Raw genomic sequence first — 14,573 nt, forward strand, 5'->3', positions numbered from 1 at the left:
ATCCTTGATATGTTCATCTTAACCGATGACGAATTTTCTCTTCTTTGGTATTCTATCCAGTAACTGATAGATGTAATTCCTGTTTCATATCCTCATCAGAGTCTATCCTTGATATGTTCATCTTAACCGATGACGGATTTTCTCTTCTTTGGTATTCTATCCAGTAACTAATAGATGTAATTCCTGTTTCATATCCTAATCAGAGTCTATCCTTGATATGTTCATCTTAATCGATGACGGATTTTCTCTTCTTTGGTAGTCTATCCAGTAACTGATAGATGTAATCCCTACTTTTATTCCCCTTTTCAGAGTCTATCCTTGATATGTTCACTTTAACCAGTGACAGATTTTCTCTTTGATTGGTCTTTTACCCAGTAACCGGTAGTTGTAAATCCTACTTTGTCCCCTCGCAGAGTAAATCCTTGATATGTTCATCCTAACCGGTGACAGATTTTTCTCTCCGACGATTTTCTATCCAGTCTTCAATAGATGTAATCCCCCTTTATTATTCAGTTGGTATATCCTTGATATGTTCATCCTAACCGATGACGGGTATCCTACTTGACATCCCCAGACAATTCTATCCTTGATATGTTCATCTTAATCGATGACGGATTTTCTTCCCTGTTGAGTTTATCCTTGATATGTTCATCCTAACCGGTGACGGATACTCTCACCCTTGGTCTTCTGCCCAATAACTGGTAGTCGTAAATCCTATTTCCTGCAGTCTTCCCCAGCAAGGCTATTCTTACCCAGTAACCGGTAATGAATATTCCTCCTGAATTTTCCTCAGCGAGTCATCCTTGATATGTTCATCTTAACCGATGACGAATGTTCTCTCTGTCAGATCTTTATTATCTCCTTACCCAGTAGCAGGTAGTAGGTAATAGATTTCTGCTCCTCCTGTGTTGGAATTTTTATTTCTTCCCCAGTTGAGTTGAGTGCGTTTTCCTTAGTGAAATCGTTTTGTCTCCAGCGTGAGTCGAGTATTTCAATCTTACTCGTATCCCCTGCAGATGTTTTTGTATCCCTTGCGCGAGTCGAGTACTTCAGTTTTATTCTGACTTATTCGTGTCCCCTGCAGATGTTGTTTGCTTTTCCGGCTGAGTCTTTCCATTTTTGTATGGATTTCCTCGAGTCCCCAGTAGTTTTAAGTCATAGCCTGGCCTACGCATAATTCCTTTTATCCCCCAGAGTCTCTGTCTCCTCAGCGAGTTCCTTATGGAATGCATTGTGCTCATGCGGACTTTCGGTCTCTCTGATTTCTTTTCCTTTGTGGCAATATTTCCCCACAGAGCATTTACTTTCGCATTCATATCATTTACGTCATGAGGTCTCATAGGGACCAAAATTTGTTTCTCTATGTTGTTATTAAAGCCCATTCTACTGAGTCGAGCCGAAGATTTTAACCTTCACCTCCTCAGTTAGAATGTCCTTAAATAGGGGCAGCTGTAAGACTCCTATTTTGACTCTAAGATCCCTCATGCATTTCCATCATAAGCATAAGCATTGAGATCATACCTTGGTATCCTCCTTACCCCTCCTTCATTGGGTTTATTTTGGGAGAGATCACCAAGCACTTTGTGATTATATTACACTTGTATATTATTATTTTACTAACCAAAATACCAAAAATATGTCTTTGCATCTATCTAACTCTTTTTGTAGGTAAGGCATGATCTCATTGATTCATTGGTCACATCTAGGGTTTGAGACCCTCATGAACTAAGAGCACAACCAATAATTGATTCAAGAATGGTTATAAGCATCATATATGAGTCCCAATTGTTTCTACATGTTCTATTGATCAAGTTTGCTTCAAGAGTTTGAGGGTGATTTGCCTTGGAAACCCTAGTTTGACTGAGTATCTTGAGTAACTTCTCCAACAAGCTATATCCACAATTGATCAAATTTCGCAAGGGACAATTCAAATTTCATCATCTTATGCCTATATGATCTACCATGAGCCAAGAAAGTCAAGATAATTGGAAATTAGCAAGTTGGTTGATGGTGGTTGGCCAGATGAATTCATCTGATCAAAACCGGGTCTCCCTAGACCCTATATCCTACAATTTTCACCATATGAAAATGATTCCAATAGAAAACTTACTCTAAATGACATTATAAACAACTTTCATGTTGATACCTAGAGCTAGTTTTGCTTGGAAAACCACTTTCTATGTTGAAACATTATAGGTCATTTTGTCTAAACCCTAATTTGAAAGTCAACTTCCCAAAGCCATAACTTGCTCAATTTTTATGAGATGAAAGATTTCCAAGTTGCACAATCAAATTCAATGTGTCTAATTCAACCTTTATGTTTGGATTGGGAGCTAATTCAACTTCTGTGAACATGTGATATGAGGCTACATTATAGGTCACTTTTGACCTATACCATTGATCAAGTGATTTTTCCAAACTTCAAAAATGCATAACTCTATCATTTAAAATCTAAATTACATGAAATTAGTGACCATTTTGAAGGTCTTTGAGAGAGATACAACTTTGATGAAGACACTTTTCTCATTTGAAGCTCCCATAAAAAGTTAAGCAAGGTGGAATATTGAGAGATATGGCTTGACACTAAGAAAAAAATTTATATGTCAAATTTTTCCAAACTTCCACCTCAAATATCTCCCTCCAAGTTCCAAGCTCCAAATTAAAAAGTGTTCAACATCAAACTTGTTCCTCTTGATCTCACCTTTCCAAAGAGCTCAAAATTATTCATTTTGGATGAGAAATGCATAGGTTGCGCATGGCTTCAACAAGCTGATATCATTTGGCATGGATCATTCTTCAAGTGACAATGCTCAAGCACCTTGCAATCTAATCCATCTCCAAAGCATCTGATCTATCATTTGGAATTTCAAGCTATCATTTCATGGGCCTATGCGCGCCCATGCACCTTGCTTTCATCATTTTGCCAAAATTGGAAAGTAAAAAGAGTGTGCAAATATCGCATGGATTTGGCTAGATATACAGCTGCATTTGCTCAAAAATCACAGACACCTTGCGCCAGCTTTGAATCCCCATTGAAAACCCTTCACATTAAGAGGATAACCCTGATAAATTCATTTGAATTTGAGCTTGAATCTCCACTATTTTGGAATTCAATTCTCCAGGAATCCATTGCTTCTAAGCCTTTCTGTTCCTCTTCTGTAAGCAATTGAAGTGAAGCCAAGCACGATTCAGATAAAGATCTAGCAAGCTCAGACCTCCATTGAAGGTAATTTGCATAATTTTTTAACTCTTCGATTCTCCTTGTTTCTTGCTCAATTCCATTGATTCTTGTGTTGTCTGAAGTCCTACCAATATAGGCAAGAAGTTTGAGTTTCTTTGAGGTCAAATCGAAGCAACTCAGATCATGAACCTCATTTTTCAATTCCACATATCTCTCAATATAGTTGGAATTGGAAGAATTGGAGGTGATATTCGTGCTCAGTGATGTTTTCTCTTTAAAATAATGCCCTGTTTGGAATTTTGATGATGGTTCATGTTGACCAGTTCGGTGAAGCTCACCGGAGAAGACAACCGGAGCTCTGGCTCCGGTTATGATGTGTCTTTGGTGTAAACCGTGTGATCCAACTTCCACGTTTTAATCTTAGTCGTGCATTGTGATTACTCATGTTACAGCGCCATTGACTAGGGCATTGGTGGAACGCGCGTTGTGGATCATCAGATTTGCCACCTCAATTAATGAGGGAGATCTGATGGTCCACGTATTTTAGCATTTCCTGAAAATCCATTTAATTCCATTTTCTTCAATAATTCATAATAAATTTAATATTGATCCAAAAAATATGGGACTTTCACCAAAAAATTCAAAAAAAAATTCTCTTTCATATTCTGAATTAAAATTATTTTTTGGATCATTATTAATATTTTTCATGAATTAATTGATTTTTCATTTGTTTTTAATTGTTTAAAAATATTTTTAAATGTCTAAAAATTATGAATTTTTTTATCCAAGGTCCTTTGACCTTGTTTGACCTATGATAAATCACATGACCATTTATTTGGTGTTTTGATGTAATTTTAGGATTTGGACAAAACATATTTAAATTAAATGCATTATTTTACTATTTTTAATTGAATAAATGTCATTTTAATTGTGTTGACCACATCTATTGACTTAATGGAGTTTCTCATTTGTTGTTGGGCCTTGGTCAAGGTTGACTTGACTTTGTCAAGTTAATATTATTGGATTTAGGGGATTGATGGAATGTACATTCCATCTCCCAAAATAAATGAATAATATTAATTTGGTAAAAGTCCTCCTTTGACCAATTTGTAATCTCATTCATCCCTTTCCCTCTTCATCTAATTCCCCTTCTTCATCCATCCATTTTCAATTGGCCAATGTCATCTCAAAATCTTAATGCTAGTTGATTGAAAGATTAACATGAGTATGGATGAGATTAGGCCACACCTTTTGCATATTTTTGTGTGTGGTATGTTTAATGAGCATAGTTCTTAATACTATGTCTCCAACATGCATTAACACCAAAAGTCTTTTGTCCGGCCTCAAATAGTTGTGACTTCTATATAAGTCCAATTACGATTACTTAACATAGCGCTAAATTTGTGACACAAAAGGCATAAGCATTCTAGTTAGTGACATTGTAAGTCTCCACTCTTCCATGGTATTGTATGGAAACTTGGCCTTCTTTCCTTCCTATGGAAGATATTTTGGTTCAAGGATCCATGCTTGTGGCAAGTGGGTTGAGTGTTCTCCAAAGAATGTCTTGAAATCAAAAGCAAAACAAAACTAACTACTAACTTGCTAACCATTAACTTTTACTTTCAAGCCTTTACTTTAATGCAATTTACTTTTAGTATTCTATTATCATTTGCCATTATACATATCATTCTAATTGTTTATGTTAATGTAATTTTCACCTTGTCCACTTGGACCATATTGTGTGATATTATTTTATTTGCTTGTTTTTTTGGTCTTTAACCAATAATGTACATAATAATAACAAAAACCCTAAAAGACTTATTGAGTGGATTGTTGGTTTGATCTTGCCCAATTGGACTTAGAACTTAGGCAACATTCCTTTGCTAATGGACTTGGCCAATGCCAATTTATGAAGAACCAAGAACTTGCGAATTGAATTCATCTGATACATCATTCTAGATCTCTCCAGATTCATCTACAACATTGATCATTATTGAGCTGTCATGTTGAACCTATGACTTGTGGAATTCATCTGCTACATGGGCTATTCTGAAGAAGATCATTGAAGTGGATAAGCTTAGATAAGGCCATCTTTATTTGATGCCATTTCTCTTCAAGATTGATATAATTATGCATTTGTATGTTGCTTGATTCTAAAAAGTCCAAGGGAATTCTGGGTTTCTATTGACATACTTGTCTATTGGATTGCTCCCATTTGGTCAGATCTTTTCAACTCTAAACTTTTAAATTTTTGTGCATAGGATAGTTTCTTCATCTTCTCCCCATTTCTTTAATTTCAAAATCTCTCCCTCCAATTTTAAAACCTTCTTTGTGTGAACTCCTTTTGTTCTAAACTTTGACCATTTTCAAAAGAGATAGAAACTTTGGCCTTATGCCATTGCATTTTCAAACTAATTTTCTTAAATCAAACATGTAAATAAGCTTAACTATACTTGACTTAAACTTTCAAAAATCCAAAAAGAACTAACTCATTCAAACCATTTTAGGCCTTTGTGCCTTTCAAACTTAAATTTTGTTAAAACCAACATACTCACTTTGAAATTTGTAGCATGGACTACGAGGTTTTGATCCCTCATTTATATATTGGTACGTAGGCACAAGTCTGAATGTCTTGTCAAACACAAAAAATATAATTAATGAATTCTTTTCTCATCCCCCCATTCTATTTGATTGTAAACATGCACACAAAAAGGGCTCCCTAGGAGTACCTAGGACACTTTGGGTGCTAACACCTTCCCTCGGTGTAACCAACCCCCTTACCTGTGATCTCTGATTTTTATTAGTTTTTATTTGAAAACTTCTTACTTATTGGGTTTTGTTCGTACTTTTCCCTTTTCCCTAGGAAACAATAAAAGCGTGGTGGCGACTCTTGTTAATTGATTTCTAGCTTGTCAATAGCTTGATGATCATGAATTTACCGCTACAGGCTTGACACCAGACCAACATTCTTCTGGCGTGATTCCTTCTAGCTTCTTCGTCAGACATCTGTTCAGGATATATGTCACAGTCGACACAACTTCTTCCCATAGATCTTTGGGTAGATGCTTGCTTCTCAACATACTTCTAACCATATTCATAATGGTTCGATTCTTCCTTTCTGCGACTCCATTCAGCTATGAAGTGTAGGGTGGCACCACCTCATGCATAATCCCTTCTTTCATACATAATGCATCAAAGTCTTTTGACACATATTCTCCACCACCATCAGTCCTTAAAACCTTGATCTTTCGACCGCTCTGTCTTTCGACCATAGATTTAAAATTGTCAAATACCTCAATCACTTCACTTTTCTTCTTTATCATGTAAGACCACCGTTTTCGACTGAAATCATATATGAATGTAACAAAATATTTGTTACCTCCAATCGAATCCACCTGGAGAGGACCATATACATCAGAGTATATGACTTCAAGAATTTCCTCCGACCTGTTTCCTACATCCTTACTGAAGTTGTTCTTATGCTGCTTCGCCTGCACACATTCTTCACACACTTCGTTTGGAATTTCGATTTCAGGTAATTTTGAAACTATATTTCTTCTCTTCAGATCTCTTATGTCTTTGAAATTGAGATGTCCAAGTCTATAATGCCATATCCATTCATTTATGTTGGCTGCTATTGCAAGGCACTTATGCTCCATCACATTTAGCTCAATCTTGAAGGTTCTATTTTGAATCTCTTCATCTCTTGTTGTAACCATCAGCAACGTCTCTTCTTCTTCTTCATGCTTCGCCAGCTTTGTATAAGTTTCTTGATTCTTCTGCTTTTCTGGACAGTCACTAGAATAGTGACCATACTTCTGAAAATTGTAACACTGAATGTGGCTCTTGTCTGGTTTTTGACCACCACATCTTCCTCTACCTGCAGCATCACCTCTTTGGTTGCCTTGGTTTAAGGGTTTTCTCTGATTCGAGCAGTTTCCTTCTTGCTGATTTCGACCAGTCGAATTATTGTAACCTCCTCTGCCTTTGTTGCCATTCCAACTTCCTTTGCCTTTCCTTTCTTTTGCTGATTGCGCTTGCAAAGCCATATCACTTTTCGACTTTCGTGCAGCTCTTTCAGTCATTCTTTGTTCATGATATTCAAGCGTCCCATGAAGCTCTTCCTTTGTCAGTTTTGACAAATCTTTCGACTCTTCTATGGCTACTACCACATGATCTAACTTTGGAGCCAACGAACTCAAGATCTTTCCAACAATAAATCTTGATGTCAACACTTGTCCACATACCTTCATTTGATTCACTAGTTTCGTAACCTTGGTGAAGATACCGGTTATGCTTTCATTGTCTTCCATCTGAAGTAATTTATATGTTCTTTTGTGAGTTTGTAACCTCACCTCTTTCACTTTCTCCACGTCTCTAAATGATTTCTCCAGAATTTCCCATGTTTCTTTCGTTGACTCTGCATCACTAACCTTTTCAAATTTATCTGCTTCAACACATTGATGAATTATAAAGAAAGCTTTATAATATTTCTTCTTCAATTCTTTATGTGCGTCCTTTTCTTGATCTGTCATGTCTTCTGCAAGCGTTGCTACTCCTTCCTTCACAAGACCCCAAAGGGCTTGATAACATAACACAACCTTTATCTGCTTGCACCGATTCTCATAATTGTTGTTCTTTAGAATCGAAAGATTTGCTGGAAAATGTTTGTTTGGATGATTCGTTGCCATGGTGATTTTCTTCCCACGAATCGATTAAATCGGAGCTCTTGATACCAGATGTTGGAAATCCCCCACAATCTATGGAGAATTTCAATCAATCTTGATGAACAAGATTGTTATCATCCATACAATAACAATGAAAAGAGAAGAACAATGGAGAAAGAAAGAAAGTAAAGAACGATGAAGGAGAAGAAAAAATAAATTCTGCAGAGTTTCTCTTTGCCACAAACTGTGGAAAACTTCTTATTCACTTTACAACTGCAAAATACTGTGAATACAATGTTATGAATGCTCTATTCACTTCATTACAAAAAAATAAGGGTTACTCCCTCTATTTATAGATTTAGGTTAACTTGGACCTCATGCCAAAACCCAAAACTATAAAAGCCCCAAATAACTAACACTACTAAAATAGGCCTAAGTCGAAATCCTGTGTGAAGCAACATGCTTCAACACTTCGACACACTAAAACAATTCAACATACTAGGTGGTTCGACACTTTCTTGTTCTGTCGAGCAACCTGCTTCAACACAAGGAATTACAATTCAACACTTTTTGCTTATTCTTTATCTATATGAACTAGCGTTACAACAGAGAAAAATAAATGTTCGTTTTTCTTTTTATGAGGTTTATATTGTATGTCGCATTAAAAATAATATTATTACACTATGAGGTTTACATCACACTTTGAAATCTTTTTATGCAAAGTACTATTGATATTCTATAATCAATGACGTTCTTTAAGAGGAATGCCGAACATGAAATCTTTATTCGAAGTATTTTCTTTTTCCCTGCAATTGAATTCCGTGGTAAATAAAAAATGTAAGACTCTTCAATTAGATTTTTTTTAGAGAAAACGATAGTAAAATTAATAGTAAGTAGTGTAATATAGTTTTTTTACCTTATAAAGATTTGAATCAATTCTTCGTACATCCCTTTATCAATGCGTGATGACACTGAAATTCACCGTATTTTCGAATCCGATTTCGCATGCATTTTAGTTGTTTCATTTTTATTTTGTTATGTTATTACTAGGTTTTTCTTTGTTTTCAGGTTTTCAATCTAATCGGAGCCCCGATCGAGAAAATGAGCGAAAATGAGCTAAAAAGCCATAAAATCAACATTTTACACTTGTGACTCCCACTGTGGCAGGCGCCATGGATCCAGCCATGACGTGTCCCAGTCTCAACCTCTCCTTAACTGCCATGCCTCCCACGATCTCCACTTGGACGCTGAAATTTCCTCCTGTGGCGGGCGCCATGATGTTGTGGCAGGCGCCACAAGAACAAAATGGTTCCCGCCCATTTTAAAACTTAAGGGCGTCCTTGTAATCTCCATGTTCTTTTCTTGCCTATAAGTAGAGCCTTGATTTCATTTGTTTAGGGATCCAAACTTAGTTACAACTAGGCATATATCAGTATTGTGTAAAAGTGGTAATCGCTTCACATCGGAGTGTTGCCACACTGTGTAATCGAGTCTGTAATCGAGTTTGGAGCACTTTGGAAGGAAGTTTAATCCTGCCGCCATTTTCATTTCTGTTTTGCACTTTATTTGACCCTCCGATTGGAGCAGGTTTTATTACTTTATCTTTGTCTACTTTATTTTCCCGCACTGCCTTTATTTTGTTTACTTTCCCGCACTGCCTTTATTTTGTTTACTTTCCCGCACTGCCTTTATTTCGTTTACTTTCCCGCACTGCCTTTATTTTGTTTACTTTCCCGTACTGCCTTTATTTCGTTTACTTTCCCGCACTGCCTTTATTTTGTTTACTTTCCCGCACCCTCACTTTACTTTGTTTATTTCTCGCACTGCACTACTTTCCTTTATTTCTTGCACCCGCACTACTTTAATTTACTTTCCTGCACTCGCACTTATTACTATTTAAAAGTCTTTTATTTATCCGTTTTTATGATAAAAATCAAAATTCATTTTTACTTTACCATGTCTTTCTAAACCTATAAGGGTTAGAATGTAAGGATCGTAATTGAACCAATAATCCGTACAATTATTCGTAGAAACACTTAAGGGCTATTTTGACTTTCAAACTAAGTTTTCCCGCATTTAATTTCCGTTGGGTAAGATCGGAAGTCGTCCGACGTCTGTTTAACTTAGTTGTTTTTAACTATTTCAAATACAGCGAAAGCGCTTTGTTTAGTTCATTAGGAGTTTTTAATTTAAAAAGAAAAGTGATTTTAAAACTATTTTCGGACGTGTTTATAAGTTTAGAGTCTAGTTCGCGAGAACCTCTTTTGGTTAAGAAACCCAGGTCAAAATAATTTTCAACTTAGTCAAGACACTATATTTCTTAAAAATAGGTTTACTACTCTAACGCAATGTGCGCCTTTTTATAAGTGACAATAAGAGGGGTTGATTAGGGAGTACAACTCGGTTCTGAATACGCGAAAACGACAGTTCCCGTTAAATTGGTTCTTTTCAAAGTAGGAAACACTGCCCATAAGTAATTCTATTAGCAAGTACTTGGATTATTAATTGATTATGTGAATTACATTCGAACCTGTCTTTATTAATTTAATTTAATTTAATACTTTATTTTCCATTGTGCACTCTTAAAACCCTGTTTCGATTACCTTAGATAAACACTGTAACAATAGATAACGATAGATTGACATTTGGTCTCTGTGGATTCGACAATCTTTTATATTACTCTGACGCGTTCGTATACTTGCGAAAAACACGCATCAATGCGCTCTTGAGAGTTAAAAAACTACAAATAACAAAATGTCATATCATCAAAGAAATACATTCAAAACATTTGACTAGGTTTGAATATAATATGGTTTATTGTGGCGCAAATAAATACCTGGAGAATGGAGATACTTTGTTTTAGTCTAGATTTGGTAGAACAACAACTATGACTTATTTTTGAATTACCTGGATTTCTGGTAAAAAAGGAAAACAATGGACTTAGTAAATATATATGGCTTTATTTACATAAACCATAAATATAAGTTAAATTCATGCATTCAAAAATATTCTAGAGTAAAAATATTCTTAAATGAATTAAATAAAAACCTCTCCATCCTTTGAGATATTATTTTTCTTTTCACCATTTTCCAAAATTGTGTTTTATCTATTATCACTGTGGAGCTCCAACCGACAAAGTAAATTTTTAGACGTTTGATCTGTTTCAATAAGGATGATAAAAATGTTAGTGAAAAAGTGGTGAAAATGCAAGAAACAGTTTTTTATACGTATTGCGGAAAAGGTAAATACACCTTATTGTCGAGTTTGTCGATGGATGAAATTGTTTGTTCATCCTTCCATGTGTTCCATTTATCTTCAAAGTCTCCTATCTAAAGTTTATTACATAAGAATAGTGAGAATAATTATGACCCAATTGATATCTAACATAAAAGCATAAAAGAAATGATTAAGTATAACTCACTTTTATGTCGAAGCAAGTTTCAACATTCTTCCGTCTCAACTCCTTATATAATTGGAAGATTTCACTGTATTCTAGTTTGAATTTATATTAAAGCAAAATAAAAATATATTTAGTTATGATATAAAGAATACAATATAATCTTGGTATGTCATGTAACCAAAATAGGAATCAATCTGTGGGCAATTTTTTAATGTACTTTATAAATACCTGCAGGTGCGATAAAAGAATTTGTTTAAAGACTACATTTTTTGTGTAGTCACCATCTTCTCCTTTCAATTTTCCTTCCCCAGTTAAGACTTTTGTTGTAGTTCGTGAAACACCCATGGATAAAGCCCCATATAACTGTCAATGACTAAAAACATGTCGTGGAAGATATATTCCAACATTTGAAATGGTTTGCCCTTGTGATTTATTTATTGTAATTGCAAAACTTAGTCGCACAAGAAACTACTTTCTACTAAGGACAAAAAGCAACCCATCACTTGCAGATGTTTTTATTTTAATTCTGGGGAAAAAAACTCATTTTCCTGCGTTATTTCCTATCAAGATTTCCATATCCAACATATTCATAAATAAACCACGACATAATAACCGCGTCCCTATTACACAATCCATATCTAGAATCTAGATTTCGTAATAACATCAATGGTGCATCCTTTTTTATCTTTAGAATATGTGGTGGCAAACTACATTGTGCAATTGAGTTTAAGAATTCATACTGGTATAAATTATGATTATCCCCTTCAACCTCGTCAAACGACAACAAATTATGTTCTTCTCCTGGAAACTGGTCGATGATCATATCATTCAATTTCTGGACATCATCATTTGTTGGTGTCAAAATAGCTCTTTGTACCATATATGGGGCATCCCAACCATGCAATTCTAAATTAGGAAAAATATGTTGGATAAGTACTTGTATGGAATGTTCACCTTCCCATTGGATTGCAATCTGTGAAGGTAACCTCACCATGTCATCTAGTTTGGTAGGTTCAACACCATCACCAATGCGAATAAGAAATTCTGCAAACTTTTGATCATGGAATGATCGCATATTTTGACGCAAACACAAAATCTTTGTATGATCCCATAAATGAGACTGAACAATACACGCTGAAATCATTTGTGCCTTAGTACCTTTTCTTACAACAGGAAGAACTTGACGAAAATATCCCCCCATGATCAGAACTTTTCCACTAAATGAAGCACTATTGCTACAAATATCTTGTAATGATCGATCTAAGGCTTCCAAACAATTTTTGTTTGTCATTGGTGCTTCATCCCAAATTATTGCGGCAACAACTCTAATGAGATTTGCAAGATCTTTTTGCTTTTGAATACCACAAATGGAACTCGGTTGTATATCAATACGTATCTTAAATCGAGAGTGTGCAGTCCTACCACCGGGAAACAATGTTGCAGCTATACCAGATGATGCAGTTCCTAAGACAGTTTATCCTATACTTCTTAAACTTACCATTAATGTTCGATAAAGGAATGTTTTACCTGTTCCTCCTGGACCATCAATAAAAAATATCCCACTGTGTTTTTGAACAATTACATTCATAATGGTTTTGAATGCAATCATTTGATCATTATTTAACTTAGCAACAAATTCAATATCTTCATTGGGGATATCGACCGCTAAATCCTCTTGTATGAGACTTGGAATTGCATCTCCGTCTATTGTATTATGGGGTAAAGATGGTAGATCATAATCTTTAATTTTTTTACCGTGCACGTTTAAGAGTTCATTCAAGTCCTTCAACAACATATTAGTCAAGTCTGATTCCACAATATTGTTATTTGTTTGATAATCCTCTACCATATGTATAAAAACTCATTCCAAAGGCCTTTAACATTAGCAGGTTCACAAAATATTAAAATCGTCATGAATAACCTCTGTAAAGCATATGGCATTTGGAGACTCGTAGCCTCAACCAAACAGTCACGAATATTATGATTAGTCTCTAGAAATCCGCTATTCTTGGCTGATTTTTTGAATGTATTGAAAGTCGTGCCATCATTTGTAAGAAGATATTCCCAACTGGTTGGATCTGTGACATGAGATAACAGCAGTCGCAAGTAAAACTTATCTCCCTCCAAAGGTGATACCATATAGATTCTCCCGATAACTTTTCTTGTTGACCGCCTGCGATGCCATTCCATGTCCCGCTTGTTCCAACAATAATGCTCTGGAATCTCTCTATACCGACAATTTCTTGCTTGTGGATCTCGTGTATTCAATGCAAAGAAGTGTGTGAGCATTGCTTTGGAGTTGTGTTCATTATTTAACACATCTGTAATTCGTTGATGATCATAAAAGTGCACTTGATGGCGGTTCGGCAAGTGGATCTGCAATCTTTCAACCAAAGGATATAATCGATAAAAAGTGAATCGAAATATTTCCCATAATGCCTCGGGAGCACAAATCCATATTGCATCAACATATTGCTAAACTTCATCCATGTATGATCCTTTATGAGCCTCCATAGCCACACGATCAGGGCCCTTGTACACATATTTGTATAAATACTTATTACTTTTAATGCTACTGCAAATCTTTACATTAATGTGACAGTCATACTTTAACAGTAACCAAGGGTTATAAGGAACCACCCATCTATTATCGACAGACCTATCTCTACCTAACGATATAGATTCATCAAACCTTCTCATATACTCGGGATATGAATCAGTGTCTTGACGTATTTCATCCAAGAATTGTTTGGGATACCTTTTTTACAATGTTCTTCTTTCATACATTTTGGCGCAGTTGTGGATTTTCCTGCATTCTATTATGTAGCTCATTATCGGTGTCGTAACTATACATATTTAAAAAAGTGGATCCCGTGTCCGTTTGTCCGCTTTTTTAATAAATACACGCGTCAAAAATATAAATGATATTTTGTTAATTTTGATTTAAAATTAAATTATTTATATAAAATTTTGTGATATGCACGTAAGCAAAAATTATAAAATACTCTCTCTTTCTCTGCTCTGTTTTCATATTTTTCTCAACATATTTATTTATAATTGAAGAAATAATATTAAGAAGCATATAATTTTTTCTAAAGATTTTTTTATTGATTTTAATTAATAAAATGAAAAAAAAAACTATAATGATGATTATAGTTGGTTATCATTTCATTATAATTCATTTGCTAATAAATAAATACAAATTAATAGTAAATATATAGAATTATAAAACTGGTAAAGTGTGAGAGGATATTTTAAAAGGAAGGTAATAAAATAATTAGTGATTCAAATTTGAAGAGTATTTGTTGCAACTGTGGTTCACATT

General features: G+C 35.0%; 1 protein-coding gene across 1 annotated transcript; it reads right to left on the bottom strand.

Annotated features, from left to right (window-relative positions):
• Nucleotides 1–11,801: 11,801 nt before the first annotated feature.
• Nucleotides 11,802–13,097, bottom strand: LOC127123800 (uncharacterized). The gene is made up of 2 exons (XM_051053981.1): nucleotides 12,776–13,097; nucleotides 11,802–12,712 (listed from the first exon to the last, which is right to left on the bottom strand). The coding sequence occupies exons 1-2, from the start codon at nucleotides 13,095–13,097 to the stop codon at nucleotides 11,802–11,804; spliced, it is 1,233 nt and encodes a 410-aa protein (XP_050909938.1).
• Between the last annotated feature and the right edge of the window lie 1,476 nt (nucleotides 13,098–14,573).

This window comes from Lathyrus oleraceus, chromosome 2 (genome assembly GCF_024323335.1).
Source record: "Lathyrus oleraceus cultivar Zhongwan6 chromosome 2, CAAS_Psat_ZW6_1.0, whole genome shotgun sequence".
In the NCBI taxonomy this organism is placed as follows: Eukaryota; Viridiplantae; Streptophyta; class Magnoliopsida; order Fabales; family Fabaceae; genus Lathyrus; species Lathyrus oleraceus.